General features: G+C 47.2%; 1 protein-coding gene across 3 annotated transcripts in view; it reads right to left on the reverse strand.

The window, feature by feature from the left end:
* Window positions 1-11,757: 11,757 nt before the first annotated feature.
* The window catches only part of PDE10A (phosphodiesterase 10A), a 348,967-nt gene continuing 337,134 nt past the window's right edge, over window positions 11,758-23,590 (reverse strand). For all 3 annotated transcript variants that reach the window (XM_047859675.1, XM_047859674.1, XM_047859676.1), the window contains exons 19-22: window positions 21,915-22,026; window positions 19,098-19,178; window positions 15,393-15,481; window positions 11,758-12,916 (exon numbers count right to left, since the gene is read on the reverse strand). In XM_047859675.1, the coding sequence (XP_047715631.1) occupies window positions 12,799-12,916; window positions 15,393-15,481; window positions 19,098-19,178; window positions 21,915-22,026 (400 nt within the window). In that variant the 3' untranslated portion in view covers window positions 11,758-12,798. The remainder of the gene's footprint in view (window positions 12,917-15,392; window positions 15,482-19,097; window positions 19,179-21,914; window positions 22,027-23,590) is intronic.

A 23,590-nucleotide genomic window follows, 5' to 3' on the forward strand; every position in this document is an offset into this window, starting at 1 on the left:
GGAGGGGACACTGTTACCGAGAGAAGAAATCGAGCCTGAGTTTAAGTCACTATAAAAAGGCAAAGTGTGTCAGCAATGCTGTGCAAGTGACTCACGGAGCGCGCTGGCCGTGCGGACAGGGCGCAAGGGAGGGGGGGGGTGAGAGCGCCCCCCCCACCCCGGCGCCCTCAGCGCCCCTCCCCTCACCCCCCCGCTGGGGCCCCTCAGCGACCCCCTCCCCCCACCCCCCGCTGGGCCCTCTCGGCGCCCCCTCCCCCACCGGGTCCCCTGGGGGAGGGCCCCCCTGGCACCCCAGAGGCTTGCACCTGCCGCTCCCCCCCCCACCCTAGGGACCCAGACCGCCCCCACTTCTCCACTGCACGTGTTCTGAGAGCCCAGAAGGATTCACACCCTACCTGGGGGGGGGGGGGGGAGGGGGGTTGGGGGGAGGATTTTGAGAACCTTCAACAATTTTTTCTTTCTAGCAGCCCCCAAACTTAGTTGATCACGCTGTTTTCTTATTTTTCTTCTCTTTTCTTTTCTTTTTTCTTTTTCTTTTTTCTTTCCTTTCCTTTCCTTTTCTTTCTTTCCTTTCCTTTTCTCTCTTTCCTTTTGTTCTTTTCTTTCAAGGTAGGACTCTGATGAGACAACATGCTTTTAAAAAAAGCTAAATTCAGGGACACCTGGGTGGCTCAGTGGGTTAAGCCTCCAACTTTGGCTCAGGTCATGATCTCATGATTGGTGAGTTCAAGCCCGGCATGAAGCTCTGTGCTGGCCCCTCAGAGCCTGGAGCCCGCTTCAGAGTCTGTGTCTCCCTCTGTCTCTGCCCGCCCCCTGCTCTCTCTCTCTCTCTCTCTCTCTCTCTCAAAAATAAACATTAGAAAAAATTAAGAAAAGCCAAATTCGTTTTATTCCCTTTCTAAGCCTCTTTGTCCTCAAATAGCACCAACATAGTTGCTTTTGGGGGGATTGCAGGGTAAGGTCAAGCGGTATGATTTTTCTTTGTCCTCTGGGGACTTGTCTATCCCCACCTCTGGGGAGGGTTGTGACGCAGGCAGAGGACAGCCGTTGTTTGCAATGGCTCTCCTTTCTTGGGCTTGGTGTTTGTTTTGGAAAACTAATTTCTTGGGAGGAAGCATGGCTCCGGGAGAAGAAAATAGCCTTTGCAGGGGAGAAGCAGAACAGGAGAGGAGCCTCCGAAACTTGAGACAAGAGGGTGGTAGGGGGCTTTCCCAGACCACCCGGCTCTCAAGGCACCGGGTGCGGTGCAGGAGATCCGAGTGGACCCCGAATGTCCAGGGGGTCCCCCGCAGTGCCCCGCACTGATCCCGCTCTCCGGCTGCCCTGGACAAAGGGCACCTCACCGGAACCGGTGTGGAGCAGAGGACTCCCTCCATGCAAAGCCCAGGGACTCTCACGTGAGCTCGAGTCCCTGCTGATACGTGACAGCAAGTTTCCCACCAGCCAGCAGGAAGGGAGTTGCAAGTCAGATCTGGGTTTTGAAAATGAATCGAACACTTTTGTACTCCTGTATTATAGGGTCAAACTCATACACACGAACGGTATCATGTGCTATTCTTTCAAAAAAGAACAGAATGGACAGCCGCGTACCCACCACCCACATTCAAAACTTCACATTTTGACTTATTTGCTTTATCTGTTTCTCTCTCCGTCCTGCTGAAACTTGTGACTCAGCAGCAGACATCATGAGTCGTTGGCCCTGAGTCCTGGAGCACACATCTGAAATACAGACCTCGTCCCAAAGCACAGGCCGTCTTTACACCTAAGAACTCCCAGTCCTTACCGGTTGTCTGCTAATACCCAGCCCAGGATTAAAACTTCCCTAATCACCCACAAAATATCAATTATAGCTCCCTTTTCAGACACGAATCCATACATTTGTTACCTCTTTTTTCAATAGCTTTACTGTATCATTTACAGACGACACAATTCACCCGTCTAAAGAGTCTCTTCACAAACGGTCCCACTTTTCCATTTCTGTTAATGACGTTGACATTTGTCTCGTCAACTGCCCACTTTTGGGGTTTGTCTGGCTGTTTCCTTTTGTGCTGTGGTTGAACTTGCCCGCTGGCCTGTGTCGTCCGTCAAGTGGAGGTTGGGTTTAGGGCTCGGTTTTGTTTAGGGTGGACGGTGAGAACACCTCGTGGCTGGTGATCTGTACCTTCTCTTACTGGTGATGTAGGATTTGGTCACTGCCTCGTGGGGGGCGGTGGTTACCACGCCGTCTTGTTGCTGTGACGGTAGGTCCTTCCCTCTGTGATTGGTGAGCGGGCTGTGATGTATACGTGGCGTCACGAAGCTGTCCAGTCTCACAGGAATCTTCCTTCCACGGGCTCTCCCTGCCTCATGGCTTACTTTTTCCCTTTAAGTGCGACTTTCCGAGGAAGGAGTTTGTGCGTGAGTCGCCCCGAAAACTGCCTAATGAACTCAGTCCTTTTTACTTCGTGTCTCAGTACGGACTTACAGAACTTTACTTATCCCGTGGAAAGTCATCAATTATACTCATGATGCTCTTTCAAAGTTTTATCGAAATACATGTAATCTCCCACGAAGCACTCTTCCAAGGTGTGCATTCAGCGGTCTATGGCACGTCCACAGTGGAGTGGTTCGTGGTACATTCGCAGAGATGTGCGCCACGGCTCTTCTCTCCAGGGGACATTCGTTGTCCCAGAACAAAGCCCACACGCGAGCAGAGGCTCTCCGTGTTCATTTCCCTGCCAGCCCGCAGCAACCGCTGACTTTTCTGTCTCTACGAATTCACCTGCTCCAAACATTTCGTATAAGCGGAATCATACGATGTGTCGTCTTCGTGGTGTGTCAGCGGTTCCTCCCGTTTTGTGACCCAATGCCACTCTGTCGTGTGGCTCCAACACGTTTGAGTGTCCATTCGTCACATGACAGACACTTGGCTTGTTTCCCCTGTTTGGATATTCCGAGTGATGCTGCCGTGAACATCTGTGTACAACCTTTTGTGTAAACCTACGTATTCATTTCTCTTGGGTCTAGAACCGGGGGTAGAATTGCTGGGTTGTAGGGAAACGTTATGGTGAACATTTTGAGAAAGTGCCAACCTGTTTTCCCAAGTGGCCGCACTGTTCCACGATCCCGCAAAAAAAAAAAAACAAAAAAAAACCATGGTGGCTGTAACTTCTCCACCTCTCCACCCTCCCTTGTTGGTGTCTTGTTTGTTCCAGCCATTTCTGTGGGTGTGATGTGGCCTTTCATTGCATTTCCCTGATAACTAATGGTGTTGAATGCCTGTTCATGTGCTTCTTGGCCATTTATAGATCTTCCTTCGAGAAATGTCTATTCGAATCCTTTGTCTGTTTCTCGATTGGGTGACCTCCCTTTTCATCATGGAGTTTTAACAACGGTTTAGGTATTTTGGATGCGAGACCCTTATCGTGTATGTGATCTGCAACTTTTTTCTTTCATTTTGTGCGTGGAGTTTTTCCTCTTTTGATGGTGTCCTCTGAAGCAGAACTGTTCTTTTTGCAGTGAAGTCTGATGTTTCTATTTTTTCCTTTTTTTTTTTTTTTTAATTTTTTTTTTTTCAACGTTTATTTATTTTTGGGACAGAGACAGAGCCTGAACGGGGGAGGGGCAGAGAGAGAGGGAGACACAGAATCGGAAACAGGCTCCAGGCTCCGAGCCATCAGCCCAGAGCCCGACGACGCGGGGCTCGAACTCACGCACCGCGAGATCGTGACCTGGCTGAAGTCGGACGCTTAACCGACTGCGCCACCCAGGCGCCCCTCTATTTTTTCCTTTTGTTGCTGGTGGTTTTGGTGCCACAGCTAAGAGACTGTTGCCTGCCCCAAGGTCACTTCCATCGGTTACCTGCTAGAACGGCGTCTCATGAGACAGGTTCACCACCGTCCATCACCGCTCTGTCTCTCGCCTGCCCTGACTTTCTTCCTTACAGTTGCCCCTACCTGACATACTGCGTTCGCACTGGCTCGCCTGTCCCCCTCCGTCTTCCACACCGGACCGTCCCTTCCCTGAAAGTAAAGCTTCTCTCGCTTTTTCCCGGGGCTGGATGCCCAGTGTCCGGAACAGAGCCAGGCTCATGGCGGGAGGAAATGATGCCCAGGCAGAGCACAAGGCAGAACGGCCCCATGCCAGAGCCCAAGCGGGGCTGGCCAAATGCGTCAGAGCAAAGGCCCCGGGCGGCTGGAATTGTACAGAGCACACCGGAGGCCTGCAAAGGAGCCAACGCAAAACAAAACCAAGACAAACATATTTAAAGAGCAGAGATATCCTGGGAGGGCTCTGTGCGTTGGAGACTTTTTACAAACAGTAAGCGCCCTGAGAGGGGAGAGCAAATCCTGGTGTGACGGTTCATCTCATGTGTCAGCATCTGGCTGAGCATCAGTCCAGGTGTGTCCGGGGAGGGGTGTGGCTGGACCACAAGGGCGGCGCCGGAATCGGTGAACTGCCCGCGCCCGGCTGTCCTCCCACGGGGGGCCAGCCCTTCCCACCGGCTGGAGGCCTGAGCAGAGCAAAAGGAGGAAAAAGGGGAATCTCGATCTCTCTGCCCGGCCCGGAGCTGGAACATCGGTCTCTCCTGCCCTTGGACTAGAACGTAAACCACAGCTTTCCGGGGTCTCCAGCTTGCAGGTGGCTGGTCACGGGACTCCTCGGCTTTCAACACTGTGGGAGCCAGTCATCATAATAAATGCCTGTGTGTGTGTGTGTGTGTGTGCGCACGCGTGTGTCAGTCAGGGTTCTCCTGAGAAACAGAACCAATGGGATGTACACACACACACACACGGGTACACATATACACACATATGTGTAACGTGTATGTGTAGACATCCCACCAGCTCTGTTTCTCAGGAGCAACACAGAAATAACGACTAATACAGCTGGGCCGACCCCGATAGACTCTGAATGCTAGCAGGGCATCGAACAGGAGTAGCACTTTTATTCTGAAAGAAAAGCAACTTTAGGGAATTTGAATAATTCCGTTGGTGATGGCTGCACCTCACTGTGCTGTGTGGACCGAGATATCAGCTCCTCCGTAAATCCTGTCTGTCAGGACAGCACGTAGAGGGGGTGTCTCGGCCGGCCTGTGTAAAGAACAATCTAAGGAATTCTCTGAACCACTGGAACCAGAAATGTGAAACCGGGGATGGGATATGCCGGGATAGCAAATACACATTTCACTAGCCCTGACTTCAGTGACAAAAATGTGACTATTTTTCTAGAACCGTGTTCAATTTGCCTTGAATTCCTAATTTGTCCAATATAGGAAACTTTTTCCAATGTTTATTTTTGAGACAGAGAGAGAGAGAGAGAGAGAGAGAGAGAGCAAGCAGAGGAGGGGCAGAGAGAGAGGGAGACACAGAATCCGAAGCGGGCTCCAGGGACTGAGATGTCAGCACAGAGCCTGACGCGGGGCTCGAACTCATGAACCGCGAGATCATGACCCGAGCCAAAGTCGGACGCTTAACCGACTGAGCCACTCAGGCACCCCATTTCTAAAACCTTAAAAAAGATTCGGGCATAAAGAAGGCGAGACAGCTTTCGCCAAATAACTGAAAGGCTGTCAGATGGAAGAGGAAGGGGACTTATCCACGTGACACGCTCGTACCTTGGAGTAGAAATTATAAAGCTGCAGATTTCTGGGCAACTTCAGATAGAATTTTCCGGCCGCCAGAGCCGTCCAACAGTGGTCCGGCTTGTATTAGAGTATTAAAGTATTACAGTACCCCTGGAGTGAGAAGTCGGATGACCATCTATCAGAAATGGCACGTAAAAGATCTTGTGGCTGGAAGGTTGGACCAGTGCCCCCACAGTCATGGTTCCACGTGGACACAACTCAGTTCCCAAGAGGCTCAGGAAATGGGGTGTTCTGACGCGTGCCTTTTATAGGGTCCTAATTCCCCTCCTTCCGCACGTCAAGTGCCCGGTAAGCATGTTGAATGCATGTTGGCCTGAGAAGTGTTGCTTTTTAGGGTTCCTTTCGCTTTAGGAAATGGGTACGACGGGGAAACGTTCCTCTCCTCGAAGCTCTGGAGTTACAGAAGGCTGGTGGAAAAATCAGACATGGGCATATAAGGGATCCAGATTCGGATCAGCTGTCCAGGGTACCAGTCTACAGCCCGAATTACCAAAGAAGTTCATGGCTATATTAGCTCCTGAAATGTATGATAGTAAATGCTTTCTATTCGGTTTCACGGGAAATGAATACTGAACAAAACTCCTGTCTACAACACAATACGGTGCTATGCACTCAGAGGGCGTTCTGTTAGTAAGAGTTGGGTGTGGGGGGGGGGCAGTTCCTTTTTAAGGGATTTCTACACTTTTGTCTAATTCACAAGGCTGTGGACTCTCATATTTAATACCGTAACAGGTCTTTATTTCAGGAGACATGTATCGTGTTTGCTCCCGATTAATTTCGTCTTAATACCTTTCTGGTGACGGAGGGTCTGTGGATATACAATTGAACTCCTCACCCTTTCGGTCTTAAAGATTTAATCATTTGCCTGCCCACCTGATGGTCAGCAGAGAAGTCAGTTTCTTGAAGCAGAGGTTTAAAGTAAAGCCACGAGTGTGCTTATCGTGGTATACAGATTACGTGAGGTTTAGCCTAGAACACTTTCGTCGCCCTAGCAGACAGAATCCCCGCACTTGCACACAGACGCGTGCGTGCGACACGAGTCCTTCCCGCTCCTGAGTCTTCCCCCCCCTCCAACAATTTGGATGGTTCCTGGGGATCCCGAAGGCCAGGGAAGCTACTTTGGAAGTCTCAGGGTCAGCGCTCAGGGCCATTAGCTTTGTAACCTGATGCTTGAGTTGCTCTCAAATACTCTTCAAACCTTTCCAACGACACAGTGGGATTTCATAGATAATGTTACACGATTTCACATCGCACTCAGGCGGTCTCTTCCTTTCCGCTAGAAAACGGCTGCGGCAAACACACCACATCGTGCCAGCGTGGACCTGGGGTTTTCTGTGCAGACAAAGCCTGAGTGTTTGCAAACACGCTTCCGTGGAGCCAGCGTGTGTCCTCCCCAACGTACGGAACACCTCTTACCTTCCCCGCAAATGATAAAACGTGAAAGAGGATACTTTAAAAACTCTGTATTCAATTATTCACACCAAAGGATATCCATTAAAATTATGAACAGCTCTACATATATTTCATGTATCATACATATATATATATACTTTATATGTATAGTTACATATCGACAAAGGTTTCTTGCTGCTCTAAGCATGTGAGTAAAACAAAGCTACATGTTTCAGTGTAACACCCATATGTGCATATATACCGGCAGTCTGCATTATGAGTTTATTTACAACTGGCCTCGGTTATAATAAATGATGACTGTTCTATTATACAAACATAACAGTAAAGGTTTCTTTTAGGTACAAAGACTGCAAATGAAAACGTGAAAAAAATTACACACATGTACAATATTTATAATTTATAAATGCCAAGGTAAGACCTCTTTAAATTATTGCCCTTGTGCATTTTACAAAGATCTTTAATGTGTCATCCATACAAAACAATTGGGTTTGAAATCTGCCAACTCATCAACTACCATGAAGCCGGAAACTCTTTCTCCTTCCAAAAGAGAGCCCATTAAAACTTTGGATGCAGACCCATCACCCCCACAAATCTGTTTATCGAGCGCGCCGTGTTTCTGATAGCTCGTAGCCCATCTTACGCCCTAGCGGTGTGGGCTCAGCAAGATTACTGCCAGCAAATTCTTCGGTACCTTGACTAGGGAGGGAGATAGGATCTCTTCTATTCGTACGGACTTACAGAGAAAGCCACCTCTTCAGAAAGTTTCAAGAGACTGCATTTCCATGAAGTTTGGGTAACTTTCACAGTGTTTTGGGCGAGCACGTTATGTCACACGGGTCACTGGGTCGGGTCTGGCACGGCAGTGGAGGCATCGTGTAGACATTCCTCCTACAAAGAAGTCTATCATCCTTTCCACACGCACACGAAATGGATACGCAGAACAGACACCACAGACGGATCATATGGGAAACAATCCTGCCGATCTGGCTTTTACTCAGGCTGTTTGAGATACGGCACGGGACCAGCTTATCGTTCAAGTGGCTAAAGAAAACACCCACAAGTCGCAACGCCCGGGGTCTAGTCATCTTTCAGGCGGGCCGGAGTACCAGCTGGGGCGCTTTTCAACCTTGACTTGTAGTAGGAATGAAAACGGTCCGTTTAAACTTCTGCAGCTATACCTCAAAACCCTCAGCTGGCACCCCCCACGAGCCAGCTGACGTCTCTACTCGCCACGGCGGACTGGGCTCTAACTTGGGGTCCGGGTCCTCGGGTGACACTCATCGACGCCCCGGGAGAGGCACGCTCGGGTCTAGCCCGCGTTCAGTGCCCATTTTCCTGACCCTCGCTGTGAAGGTCGGTCACACCGCACGCTGGGTAGACAAGCCCCGTGGTCCACCGTGAGGTCGAGGGGGGCGGAAACTTGACAGGCGAGCGAAGGGAGTGGTGCTTCTTTGAATTTCGAATATTGTTTCTTCGGGAACATTCACATCTTTCTCTTTGTCCCACCCCTTTACTTTAGAACCAGAACACAAATGAAACGTCTTTCTCTCTTTTCTGCTATTTTTTTTTTTTTTTTTTTTTACCGTCACGGAAATGCATCGAATGCTTCAGACAACCGAAATATCCAGTACAAAAAAAAAGGACAAAACACACAAAGTGTGAAGCACTGCCTGGGGGATCACTAATTCGAACTTAAGATGAAGTGGTGAAAGAAATCGGCAGAATGCGTCTCAGGGTAAATACTTAAGCGAAGGCAAAACGGAACAGCCACGCACTGCTGGGGAAGGGGGGCTGTCGAGGACGGGTAATTTACATCTCACAGAGGTTTTTAAAGCCAGGCTGATAACTTGCAGCCAAAGGGGTCACCCTAGTGCGACCGAAGGAAGGGGTCTTTCAAGAATTAAGCCCCAAATAAAACCAGCGCAGTGTAGAAAGCAAACACAGGTCCAAAACAGATACAGAAGTGATCTTCAAAATCCAAGTCACGCGTATGTACCTGAAGCCCAACGAAATCACACCGTAATCGTGTCGCAGTTCTTGGAAACGCTTGCAAAAAAGCCTGCATCTGAACGGTTCATTGGTTACAGTCATGAGGGTGTGTGCGAAGGACATCAAATAAAGGACAGAAATCTGAGGAGAGAACGGTCCTTCCTATTCATTCAATTTGGTCAAAGTAACTATAGATGTGTCCTTTGAAATGTTTTTACTTATAATTAAGCAAGAAGAAGAAAACAATAAATCTATGAATAAAGATGTAAAATCACAGAGTTTAAAATAAAGGCACAGGCCCAGGCATGGTGAAGAATTTAGTCCTATTAAAGCTCAAACCTTAATTTTGAGTTAAAAGACCAGAAACGTAAGTCAAACTAAATCTATTACAAAATCCAGGTAGCTAAGATTTTATGCATCTATGTGTATCACGTACAAACATATCTAGAGTGCCCAATCATACCAATAAAGCAAAATTCACTGAGATAAACTGTGGAAAAGGAAAAAAAAAGAATCTAAAGCGATCTAAAAAGCATGCTCAAAAGAGGAAACCTACGCTGAATAAATCCAGGTTCCAAGTAGTTCTGTCGTCGTCACCGTGAGAACACGTCACCTCGAGCGGCACCGTATCATTTGCACAGACGCCTTCCCACGGAGGGAAGCGTCCAGAATGAGGACGGCTGTGCTGAGAAATTCAGCTTCGTCTCTCCTCCATGACTCTGACGAGCCTCACAGAGTGATGAGGGCTGGGATGTGGATCTCAATCCGGCCCATTAAAGGGCCACTTTTGAGACTGACTTTCCACATCCATTTATATTTGTTTAAGTCTTTCTAATGAATTAAACCAAAGTCAGCTATTAATTAATAAGATGCTTGGGATTTTTAGAATTTTATTCCACTGCCTAGGTTCGATATTTCATGTTGCTGGCAGGCATTTCCAAGAAAATTTCTAGTTAAAAAATACAGTCAGTTATCTCTGGGGAAGATGATGTACGAATTGCATTTGACAACAAAGCTGTGTCTATTATCCATCAGCACAACCACTAACAATTTCCACAAATCGAACAAGCTACATACTCACAGCTGGTTACCAAATTTATGCGGAGGGGAATTTTGGCCCCACATGAAATACCACCTTAATGAGAAACTTGTCAAAATTTCTGGTAATTAAAGCCATCTGCCCTTTGAAGAAAAGATCTGGGAGAAAGATGAGGACAGAACTCAAAAGTTTGTCTGCCAAAATATAAAAATACTCCTAACTGCATTGTTTCCAAAGCAGATTACTGACTAAATACCACTGCATCTTGGGCCCAGTTTAGGTCAATCTATGATTCCGAAGTAGTACTAAGGACCATTCATAGTTTACGTTAGAACGTAGTCCTTTGTTCAAACTTCGCTTTGATCATGAGGATACCTTAGGAGAAATCAGCCAATCGATAAATCCACGTACATTTCTTCGGAAAGTTGTTCAAAGAGCACATCACCTGACATAATACACCTGGCTATGCCAAAATAAGAGACCTTTCTCTAATAATCTTCGAACGGCACTCTTAAAATGGAAAGACAGCCATAGGATTCCTCCCCCTCATGACTGTTTTCTGTATCAAAAAGCCCAATTCACGCATTCTTTTAAGATCCTTTTAATTAAACCCATCTTAAATGATACTTCCTCCCCTGGTCCCTTGCATTTCAGTTGTCGAGTTAAATTAGATGCCTGTACTAATTCTCGCGAGTGAGGTTCGATTTGGTGGGTCCAGTTTCATACATGCGGGCGCGGAAAAACATGCAACATTTTAGAATCCAATCCTGTAAACGCACTAACGTGAAAAGGGATGTTTTCTAGTCCGCTCTTTATCAAACAATACACATTTTCCAACACGTGTCAGTTTTTGAAGAAAGGGGCTCTTACTTTTTATTGATGTCTTGCATCTGTCTCCCTTATACATATGTCCTTTCATACATGTGTGTATATCTGCGTGCGTGCGCGTGTGTGTGTCTAGTTACAGTGGTATTTCATTTTACCTCGTATTGCGTGACAGCAAATGGAGCCCCACGTAGGGAAGATGGCAACTTTCAAAAGCCCACAGGGAAACTGAACACATAGTGTTAATTTTAAAACAAGAACGTTTACATGTAGCTGACTCTTCTACAACATAAATCGTGTTGTAGAAACATTTCATCTTTTTGGCAAAAACCATATGGATAATGATGTGTACATCACTGAATATGTAAAAGAGTATTTCCAAAATTGATTTTATTGGAAGTAATATGCCGGTCTCCTGCCACGGGAACAGTAGCTAAGCTATTTGTTATGAATCAGCCCATCACTTCTTGAGACTCGAATTCCTTCGGGGTCGGGACTAACCACAGCTTTGGAGGTGACCTTGCCATGGTGCTGAAGATCAACAGCATGAATGGGCACCAGAAGCGACTGGCTTGTCATCCTTGTACGAAGGGGTCCAGACTCTTGTGTATTCTTCAAAACGTTTACGCTGTACAGTAGTAAGAGTCTACCCAAAATTACACAGAAGAAACTCTCCAAATCACAGCTTGCGGTGTAGATCCTTGACCTCGAGCAGAGGAAAGAGGACAGAAGTTAGCCCCGAAGCATCCGCACTGGGTTCCACTTCCCGGTCACGGACGGAGAGCGTGGGGAGTGCGACTGAGGAGCACAAAAGGGGACGAGTGGGAAGCGGGCACGGCAGATCAAAGTAAAAATTACACACGACTTAAATTTCACGGTTTAATGTGATTTTAAGAGAAACGTATGGTATTTTAATGAAAGAATTCGTAGAAGAAACCTCTCATTTTGAGTGTGAGTCTCAAGTTTTGCAATGACACCAAGTGAAAATATAAAGAAATCATTATTAAAATTCACATTTTACATCCCCTAAGACCTGTCTGTTAAGAAAGACTCATATGCTTGGCTTTTGTTTTGTTCTTTATGCAAAGGGTTTAGAAAATTTGCCTACAATGATGGGAAAAAAACCACAACACCCACTAAAAAATATTCTTTGCCGTTTTTTGGTGGGTACTTGTGGTTCGCAGATTTGTTATGGTGTACACGTGCCTCTTTTCTCAGGACAGAGAGTCCACCTCATTCAGCGTTCGACCTATTCATCTAAGCCCTTCAGTATAAACCTAAAGAACACACTTTCGTCCACCTAACTTTTAATTCACGAGGCTCTGAAACAGGAGTCTGACTACTGTCCATCGCTGATTGCAGAAAGATACTTCTTACGCTGTCCCCTCAATGACGCTCGTCCTGAGGCCGTCTGCTACACTTCACGCCAATTACAAGTAGGTCACACACAAACATTCACAACAGTAATATGTAAAAATTCCTATTTAGAACCAACAACGTCAAAGCAACATTGGTGTTAGAGCCAAAGTACAATATCAGAGTAGTACCATTTTGACCCCTCACTAGAAAGATACAATGGAAAAGTACCCCCTTCTGAATGATTGTTGTCCTATCCCATTAAGGCCTCAGCAATATGCGCCTATTAGAAAAGGCCAGTTCACAGGTCAAACGGGGTCACGTGGACAGCCGATCTGGCCCCGGGGTGGTCCCGGTTGGTCACCGTCTACGATGCGTTACAGACGAGACTGGCGGAGAGTCATCCGCTTGCCGTGTTTCCCGATGTCACCTTGTCGAAGAGGTCTGCAGCCCAGTTACCAGGTGTAGGTTTCCCCCCCAAAAATAAAAGGAAGAAAAGTCAAAGAAGCAGGACGGGCGTATTCAGGTGGGACAGCTGGTCGCGTAGCGGTCAGTCCCCCATCTTCACTGGCAGCTTCTCGGATGGCTCGTGGGCCCCCGGCTGGGACGAGACCCACACGGCACTCTCCTCCCCTCGGATCACCTTCTCCCACTGGCTCAGGTTATTCCTACGGATAAGAGATGCGGGGACAGGTGATGCTTGAAAAAGGATTTCCAGACTCGGGTCTCAGAATTTAACCACACCGCCCTGAGGCATAGCTGAGCAAGAGGGCTTTCTGGTGCCCTCCTGACTCCGATAATGGCTTTTGTGCCGTGGCCACGCAGGACCCCGCCAGGTCTCCCTGATGTGGCCTTGCACCTTGACTCACTCAGCAGAACCTCAAGCCACCAAGGCTTGGGGGGGGGGGGGGCACCCGCTCCCACGAGCTCCAGGCAAGGGTACAAAAGGAGAGCTCAACTCGGGACTTACCACTTCCTCATCAGTTAGAAAGGCTGACTGGAGGGGCGCCTGGGTGGCTCAGTCGGTTAAGCGTCCGACTCTTGGTTCCAGCTCAGGTCATGATCTCACAGTTCGTGAGTTCGAGCCCCAGGTCGGGCTCTGTGCTGACAGTGCAGAGTCTGCTTGGGATTCTCTCCCTCCCCCTCTCTGTGTCGCTCCCGTTTGCTCTCTCTGTCTCTCTCTCTGTCTCTCTCTCAAAATAAATAAACATTAAAAAAAAGGCTGACTTGGAAAGGGGCACAAGCCGTCGGGAGTACTACCCAGGAGCATGGAGAGAAATGGAAAGGAAGGGAGGCTCCAGCAGCAAAAACGTTCGCCAACAGCACCAACAGCCAGGAGCCCGTGCTCTGCAGGTGGAAACAGTGCGCCGCCTGGGCTCCCTGTCACGTCATACCCGAAACCGGAAAGCGATCCTATTCTGAACACCGTGTCACATACAAAAATTCACCCTAAGTTACACGTGACACAAAAGTGGGAAGTTTCCTTGTTGCACTAAAGCCATCTTTGTGCTCTGGCAATCTCTGGTGTCGGGTGTCGGCTGCCCCCCGCCCAACCCCGGCCCTTCTCTCTCCGCATCTGCAGCTCAACGCTGCAGACACCGCCCCTCAACCTTCCGGAACAGTGTGGCACAGTGTGGCCGCCACCACCGCGGGACCAACATCCTGCCTCCCGTGGTTAACCGGGAAGAGATCTTAGCAACATCCCCCGCCTTGCAGCTTGCTTTCTTCTACACAAAGTCCACGTGAGACACACAATTCATACAGAGCACACGCACGGGAAGACGCCTCTGGACAAAAGCAATCTCTAAAAACATGACCTGAAAACTGTAACGTTTTACCTTCTGTGCCACATTATCGCATGACATTTTCCCGGAGCCTAAAGGGGGTTTTTGACACATCGGAAAAAAGACACACTAATTTTGCTCTTTCCTCGGACACCAATGATACATGATGACTTTTTTAAGTGTTAAGAAGGTTAAAATGGCCTTTAATGGATTACGTGGTCCAGCCAAGTACAACGAAGCAAGAATGCATCAAAGCTGCTGAGACAGAAGAATCCCAGTGTTGACCGTGATGATGATAATAATATAATAGAAAGTAGTCCCTTCTGTTGGTTCTAAGTATTTAGCATAAAACACAGATAATGTTTAGATAGGAAAAGACTTTGGACTGTTGCCTAGGTTCTCTTTAATCACCTGGATTTTGAGTGATTTCTCTTTGGTGGGGCACTGACTTTTCCAACTGATCCCATCAGGATTGAGTCCTAGTTCAAACTCCCTGTTGTCCACAGGGCTTAGTCCTGATGTAAAAATCTAATACTTTAATAAACTAACCACTGCTGAACGTCTGACGGTTCAACAAAATAGGCTGGGATGTCTTACGTTCATGTTTAAAACTATCAGTCTGTCCACGCAGTCCCCCGCCCCCCCCGCTCAGTGTGCCCACCCCAAGCCCCAGGGTGCTTCATGGTTAAGTTGTTAGGGAAATCAGCTGGACACCAGCTCACGTGCAGAATATCAGCACGTATGGCCGCTCTGCTCATAGCCCTTTGACATCCCCACAGGGGACTTCTTCTCGAAGTCAAATGGAAATCTTACAAAAATTCCCATGTCCTTAGCTGAGCTCATCCCTCAAAAGCAAGCGACGGTGAAGGGGCTCAGAGACGTCTGAGGTCAGGGTGGGTGACAGTCGGCTTACAGCTCTTCTGGGGAAAAGATAGAACTCCCCGAGAAAGAAGATCCCACGCTGGTTCCCGCTCCTCATGTGCCTAATAAGCTGTGTGACTGAGGCTGAGCCCCTCCCCACAAGCAGCCTCGAACACACAGCACGGCCCCTGTCTTTTCACACACACACACCGGCCATAGATCCCTGGGTCGTAACAAACCAAATCCCAAGCCACACGCCTTCTGGCTCCTTTTTGGCGGTTGCGTGACTTTATGAATGTCCTTAACATATACTTGGTACCTAGAAAAACACACGGCCCATAAAATTACGTTCATTGTAAACCTTCGGGAAGACACAACACACGCCGATGGGACAGAACAATCCTATATGGAGTCTTAGTCATTTTTAAAACTGATGCCCCCCCCCCCCAAAAATAAAATAACATAAGACTAACATCCCAGCTTACGCCACGGTACGTACCTGCACGCCTGCAGGAGAGGCTCCGTGGGCGGGAAGATCTGGGTGAGGGTCGTATAGCAGGGGATGGCCACGGCGTTGTAGAAGCCCAGCTGCCCCCGTGCAGAGCCACGGACAAGAAGACACAAGACCGCACGTTAGCGACTCTAGTAGATGCCGCTTCTCAAGCGAAGCTTCCACTTTTCCACTTCTCAAGCCTAACTACAGAATTAAGTGTTCTAGTGTTGCTCTGTGATATCTGGGCTCGGCGAATACCGCTGCGGAGGGCGTTGGAAATGCCTTAAAGTAGTTTTTGAAATAACACATAGGAAAAGAAGTTAAACCGAAACCCAAGGGCAACAGCCAGTGAGACTCCATTTTTGGATCAGTCAAGTTATCAATTCAAGTACTGTTCTTGTTGCTGGTCAAAAAGTTAGTTTTCTTTTTTTTTTTCTTTTTAATGTTTATTTTTGAGAGAGAGAGAGAGAGAGAGAGAGAGAGAGAGACAGACAGACACAGAGCACGAGTGGGACAGGGGCAGAGAGAGAGGGAGACACAGAATCCGAAGCAGGCTCCGGCTCTGAGCTGTCAGCACAGAGCCTGATGTGGGGCTCAAACTCCGGGAACAGAGATATCATGACCTGAGCCCAAGTCGGATGCTTACCCGACTGAGCCACCCAGGCGCCCCAGAAAGTCAGTTTTCTACCACAGACATTTCAGAGTCAAACCTGCTATTTTTCTACATGGAGGCCTCTTTATAACTTAATATTGGGGAATCAGCACAGGGTGTTTTGTGGGTCTGTTACCCTTGGCCTTTGGTGCATTGTTTGCTCTCCTGAGACGTTCTTAATCTCCCTCCCTTTTTTTTGACCTACAACAAATCTCATTGACTATATCACAGTTCTTCTCAGGTTACAGTTCTTTTAATATGCCAGATTTCACAGTTTTTGATCTCTGGCACTTAAAAAAATATATTAAGGGACATTTTATTAGGAATTTCAGGCCACAGTAGAAATAAATGCTTCCAGCCCAGACTGGCCTACTGAAGGCCGGATGAAAAAGACCTTTTAGACTGTTAGCAGGGAACACACAGGGTCTAGCTATAATTACCACCAGACATGACTGCCTCTTTGGATGAGGTGACCCCCCAAACCAGGGCTTACCAAATTCTCTTAAAAAAAAGTGAACTTCAATGAGATGCACCCAAGGTACAGAAGAGCAGACTTTCCTTGGTGGTTACTTTCTGCCTTCTGCTGCTGTGCAGACTATCTGCACTCAAACTCCTACTGTAAATGGGTGTGGCAATTTTGGCATAAAGCCACACTCTTCTCTTAATTCAATGGTGCTGGAACACGGTCCTTTCTCCGACGGCACCTTCAGCCATCCTGGGCTTTCGGCTGGGACGAAAGCTGAACTATCCAGAAAGAACTCTGTTAGGTAGGTATCTATCAGTGCGATTGCTAGATTGTAGGGTAGCTCTATTTTTAAGTTAAAATTTTTTTTAATGTTTCTCTACTCAGGGAGAGAGAGCGAGCACGAGGAGGGGAGGGGCAGAGAGACAGAGGGAGAGAGAGGATCCCAAGCACGCTCTAGTGTGGTCACGGCAGAGTCAGACGCCTCAATCTCATAAACTGTGAGACCACGGCCTGAGCCGAAATCAAGAGTTGGGATGTTTAACCGACCGAGCCACCCAGGCACCCCTTTAACTTTTTGAGGAACCTCTATTCTGTTTTCCAGAGTGGCTGTGCCACTTGGCATTCCCATCAATAGTGCATGAGGGTTCCTTTTTCTCCACATCCTTGCCCACACCTGTTGTTTCCTGTGTTGCTACTTTTAGCCACTTTGACAGGTGTGAGGTGATATCTCGTTGTGGTTTGGATTTGTATTTCCCTGATGATGAGTGATGTTGAGCATCTTTTCATGTGTCTGTTGGCCATCTGGATGTCTTCTTTGGAAAAAATGTCTACTCATGTCTTCTGCCTATGTCTTCACTGGATTGTTATTTTTTTGGTGTTGCATTTGAAAAGTTCTTTCTAGATTTTTGATACTAACCCTTTATCAGATATATCATTGATACAAAAGTAAGTGATTCAAAGGGGCCCATGCACCCCAATGTTTATAGTAGCATTATGAACAGCCTACTAATGGGAAGACCCCAAATGTCCATCGACAGATGAATGGATAAAGAGGATGTGGTTTATATACACAATGGAATATTATGTAACCATCAAAAAGAATGAAATCTTGCCATTTGCAATGACGTGGATGGAGCTAGAATGTATTACGCTAAGCAAGTAAGTCAGAGAGAGACAAATATATGATTTCACTCATATGTGGAATTTGCGAAGCAAAACAGATGAACACGGGGAAGAGGAATAAAAGAGGAGAGGGAAACGAACCACAAGAGACTCTCGATGGTAGAGAACAAACTGAGGGCTGCTGGAGGGGTGTGGGTGGGGGATGGGCTAGATGGGTGATGGGCATTAAGGAGGGCATTTGTTGAGATGAGCACTGGGTGTCGGATGTAGGTGATGGATCACTGGGTTCTACTCTTAAAACCAATATTGCCCTGTATGTTAACTAACTAGAATTTATATAAAAATTTGAAAAAGAAAAAAAAAAAAAAGGACTTTGTCAGATCCCTATCTTAAGCGATTGTAGCAAGATAAGATTCAGAGGAATTAACAAATCAAATAGAAAGCCACGAAACATAGGGTGAGTAAAGAAAACAGGGGCAAATGCTTAATCACATGGTGGGACAGGACAGGATGAGCAGAGGCCAGGGAGGGCAGACAGGTCTCAGGAGCACCTACGTGGGGAAGCTCCATCAACAATATTAAAAAGAAACTAAACTGCAAAATACACACGAGACAGGCCTGCCAGGTGCACGTTCAGCAGGAAGGAACAACAGGCCCCCCCATCAGCAAAGCTGGCCAAGGATGCGAGCACCCCGTGGACGGAAGGCAGTGAGGAGGAGAAAGCCGCAGGGCCTCTGCCTTTCTCTGTGCTGGTGTCTTCGAAACCTGCGGACCTGCCTGAACTGCTGTATTAATAGCAGGAAAACTTGAGACCTCATCCAAAACCATCATCCTGTGCGTTTTCTCAAATGTTTTCTAAACTAAATTCTAGGTTACAATTATTTGTCCGCAGCTAACTTCCTCGTGACGGCGTTTGAAGAACGGTACTTTCCAAAGACCGTGGGTCTGAGAAGTACCTTGTACCACACACGCACACACGCAGAACTGACAAGGCACAGAGCTGTCAAAACATCACAAAACTGACATCAACCATGCAGTAAGACCTGAAAAAATACTAATTAATGTCAACTGACCGGAAGAGAAAACCCAACATGTACTAGAACACCGGTGCGTTACTTGTTGGGAGGAGAGGACCTGATCAAAACCTAGAACGCTTCTCTCTAAAGGATACCGTTGCACAATGACCAAAGGTTTTCTGCTTGTTAAAAATATTAACAACTCGAATCCATCCATTCCTCTATTTCAAGTCACTGATTACTGCGCTCAGATCTGTAGCAAGAACCGAAGGCAGGAGCAACTGTGGATTCCTGAAATCCAACTAGAACTTCCTGACCCTGGTCTTGCCACCCGCAAACTCCACCTGAGTAGAGAAGATTTCCGGGCCTAGGCTCTGCAGGACGGTGGATACTTTTTATTCACGGATGACTCTGGGAGCGCCTCACGTTATCTGACCTTCCAGCAGGACCCATACCTGGCCCTGTGGGACCTCGTCCTTCTTGTCTCTGTCCATCATGGGGATGGGCTGTATTCCCAGCTTCTTCATCTCGTCACCCTAAAATAAACAGGGAAAGCCAAGATTGCTCAACTTATCAACGGTCGCAAAGTTCTGACATTAACGAGTTCCCTTTATGCATTCATTTCCTTCCAAATGGATAACGCTTCTGGCTACTGATCTACGCAAGTGTCAAAACAAAAACTTAACGTATCATTGTTTGGCGTCTATCCTGATGCCGTCTGTTCCGGTTCCGCTGTGTGCGAGTTAGTGACAGGTACGACAAGAGGAGCAGAGTAACCAGGGAGGCCCAGTGATGGCCAACAGAGCCTGGGACAGACCTCGCGGCCTTCTCCTCACTTAACGTTTCAAGGGAGTCTTCGTGTGTGTTGAACTGGACGGAGCGAGGCTCTAGAGAGAAATGTTGTATATCAAGAATAAACACGAGCCTGCTAGAACGGTGTAACTGGCCATAAGCATGGCAAAGGTTATAATCACAGATGTTTATATTGAAGATTGACTGTGTCACAGCCTCTGGTGTAGGTAACTTGTGGCTATTCTTTCATTTAACCTTCACGGAATACTACGGAGTTAGAAATTATAGTCCCCATTTTATAGATTTTAAAAATTATTTCCCTCTTTTTCAGTTATTTGTTAAAGACCATTAAATCTTTCTTAATACATCCCAACTTTTTCCTTACTACCCATGTCCCTCACATTTCTTAATTATTCGATTATTTTCATTATTTTGCAATCATGCTTACGTTTAGAAGTCAGATGCACAGAACTAAGACCATCCTAGATTTGCTAAGGTCCAGAAATAAATGTCTATGACCCTCATGAAGATTTCCAGGTACAGGACAAAGGAAGCTGTCCTAACAACATGAAGGCACGTGAGCACAGCTTTTGCGATAGTGTGGTCGCTTTTAAACGTTAACGTCAGGGGTTCTCAAACTTTTTCGTTTTCTGTTCTGAGTGAGTAAAGCTAGTCAGGCCTCTTGCTTGAGGATACCACAAGTGCAGCACATGAACAGATCTCAACTAAACAATGACCTGACTATGTACTGTACTCCAAGACCAGGATAAATGCTAACCAGGAAAACAACAGTGTGTCGTGGAGGGTACACAACGGGGACCGTCCCCAGAGCAAGGCCTGCCCAGGAAGGCTGCAGAGGGCAGGGCGGGGCCAGGGAAGCCACCCTGGGTGGCGACGAGAGGGCCTTGGGTCAGGGAGTCCAGACAGGTTGAGACGTGGAATAGTCTGGAGGGGCAGTGGTCCGTGTAGATGAAGTCCGTGCTTTCGGTCTTTATCACAACGGCACGCGGGGGCAGACTGCAAACAGCGCTAACGTGGCCACTAGCCCGCAGATGGGGCAACTGAGGCACGGGGCTAGGTGGGGGGCTGGCCTGAGGCTTCATCCCCAAGTACAAAAGCAGGATTTTCATCTCAAGCAGCAGGACATCAACGACCACACTCTGAGTCACTGCTATTCTGACTCCAAGAGAAAAGGCAAGGACTCGTTAGAACGCTGCGGTAATTTGGGCGCAGGGCGGCCAAGTCCTGGAGCGGGGAGGCGTGGTGGGTGCTGGGCAGAGAGTGGACCTAGCGAACCCCAGGGAGGTCAACAGGCAAGACGCAGCGACATCCGTCTCCTCTCATGGACCACGAGGTCCGTGAAGACGGCGTCCCTGGGCACACTGGGATCTTGGTCAATCTCTCTGCACCGTTTCATCAGTGCAGAATAGAGAGGGAAAAAAAATCTACGTAACACATCTGTCACATTTAATTCGTGTTTTAGAATCCAAATATAGTTATTAAAGTATGGGTTATATCAGTGAAATAAAATTATCTGCAAAACAATACGCTAGCTTTAGACCAGTTTCCTTATGTGGTATTTACCGAATGTACCTCACGCGAGAGTGCGTATGCACAATGTGTAAGGCATTCTGGAAAAATAACACAAGTATAATCAGCTCGAGGCCTGCGGTCCTCACGCAGCAAAAATTTTTCTCTTTGCCATCATGAAAACAATTTAATGTCATAAATCATTTCTACTAAATTTTCAACTGAATGGTTTTCTGGTTTTTACTTTTACAACCATTCTTTCATACGGGTGAGGCCTAAGGTTTGAATCACCAACTACCAAACTCTCCGCCCTTCAAATTTAATTTTACTTCTTCCAACCAAATGAGGTACCCGAAGATTTAGTTTCACTCCCCCCACCTCACTGTAATCTTCGAATATGCAGCGGCCTAGCTTTTGTGGACTCATTTGAACAAGAGAATATTCCACTTACTCATGGACAATTCAGAAAGAAAATGGAGAAATAAAACACTGATATTTTGATCAGAAATAAAAATTTCTGAGAATTTAGATAACCCAGTCAAGAAAAGGTATGAATTAAAGTAATATCCATGGTTGTTTCACGTATCAGGAGTTTTAGGAGTTAAAAGCACACATGCTCTGTAGAACTCCTAATTTGCAGCTGAATTAACTATCCGGTATATTCGCAGAAACTCGTACGTCTCTGGTACAAGAGAATTATCCCCCAAATTTCCAAGTGCGGACACATACAGCGTGTGACACTGAGGGACTCACAATGGGCTGTACGTCTGCGTAAATGTCTTTGTATCTGTGCAGAAATGCTAATTCCTCTACTGCACGTGATTGACAATGGTTTTCCAAAGGAACCAGCACCCAGAGCAACTAAGATACTGTTACTTAAATACCCGCACGTTTACATTCTCGTCCAATTTGTTCTCATTTCCGCGTTCATATAAAAATCGAAAACATACCTCAGCCCAGAATTCTGCATATATATCATTTGCTGTCAGTTTTGTAACCGGCCACAGTTTTGTTACGGAACAAAGATCACAGGCAGTCATCATCAAACCAATGACACGGTCTCTGGAACACAGGAACATAAAACGGGTCAGCGTGGCGTGGGCAAGACAGGCTAGAAAGACGTCTGCATTTTCAGGGAAAAGAGGCTTTAAGCAGGCATTCCTTCGCGACGAGGAGGAGGGAGCTGACGGTACAAAGCCAGCAGGCAGGGACGTAAGTGCAACGAAAGTGCGGTGTTAGCCCAACTGGAAGGGCATCGGTCACCTCGGTCACCGGCCGTGGGAAGGAATTGGCACGTGTCCCTGCTGCCTGGGTACCACGGCTGAAACCAGAGAGGATGCAGGCATGTACCTATACCCTAAGTCCTCTACTGCACTTATACTGGGCCAGATTCACACCTTCCATGGAGTTCTGGAAACGCACGGGGCAAAGAAACCCTGAAGAAAACCATCTACCCCGATCCTCTTGTTTCTGGAAGAGAAACGTGAGGTGCGAAGAAGTGAAGCGAGGTCCCCAAGGCGCGAGCAGGTGCGGACCCCGACCTCCGCGGCTTCGCACCCACACTCTGACTGCCCTTTTCCAAATATGGGTTGGTTTCATCCTTCCTCTCGAAGAAAAAGAAAACACTCCTTAAAGCCTTCCAGCGGACGTCCGCCCTGTAATTTTAAGGGATGTGGTGTAGAGACGTGTGTTCGCCCTGAAGGAAATCTACACCTACGGTCACCCCAACTGCTAATGAGGAAGGAATTTTCATATGCCGACTTTAACTTTTGTGAAGCAAATTACCTAAGTTTGAGAAGGCGAATGATGAAGAAAGATACAAAACTGTGTAGCGGGTGAGATGTGGCCATTGCCAGCTCAGTGCAATGAGTCTTTGGGATCCGTGGCACCTAAAGGCTGCCTGCTTGTGGCTCACAGATGGTCCCCTTCGGGGGGCACAGTCCTGCCCTGGGTCCAGAGCCCATGCCGACCAGGGCACACGGCACCAACACCTATGCGTCGCTTTGGCAGAGTTTCCGATCTAGTGGTACCCGTGGGCACGATTCCTGGACGTCTGGGGGCCCCTGCTTTGTCTGTGACCTGCGTCTGGGATGCTGATCGCTCACGACGTTCCTTAATTTCCCATCAGCCACTTCCTTTAGGCCATTTGCCTCACTAACGATCTCTTCTACCATTTTACTTTTCATAAGAACACGTCTCTACTGGGGCAGAACGAGTAACTTTAAAAACGTTGATGAGACTTCTGTGTATCCTTCCTGTGACCCCAAACAGATGCCATGTAAGGTTCCAAACCCCTTAATGTGATCAGGAAACTCCCCATTTTCTTGATGGGCTAGTTTCCTAATCATTTTGTGGTTTCAAGGAAGAATATTTCTGGATTTGGGCTTCTAAACGGGTGAGTTTATTATCTGCTTATTCAACAGGGAAGTTCATTAAACAGAAATAGAACATGAAATAAACCGATTATTCTGTTTCATAAGATTGAAATAATCCAATCTCATTCAATCTGTATTCACATATATATATCTCAACATTTCCTTCTCTTGGCTAAATATTCTAATAAGCTTTGTCTCAAAAAAGATTTTCCAGCTCATAAATCTATGAAACAAGGCATGTTAACAGAACC

This window comes from Prionailurus viverrinus, chromosome B2 (assembly GCF_022837055.1).
Source record: "Prionailurus viverrinus isolate Anna chromosome B2, UM_Priviv_1.0, whole genome shotgun sequence".
NCBI classification, from domain to species: domain Eukaryota; kingdom Metazoa; phylum Chordata; class Mammalia; order Carnivora; family Felidae; genus Prionailurus; species Prionailurus viverrinus.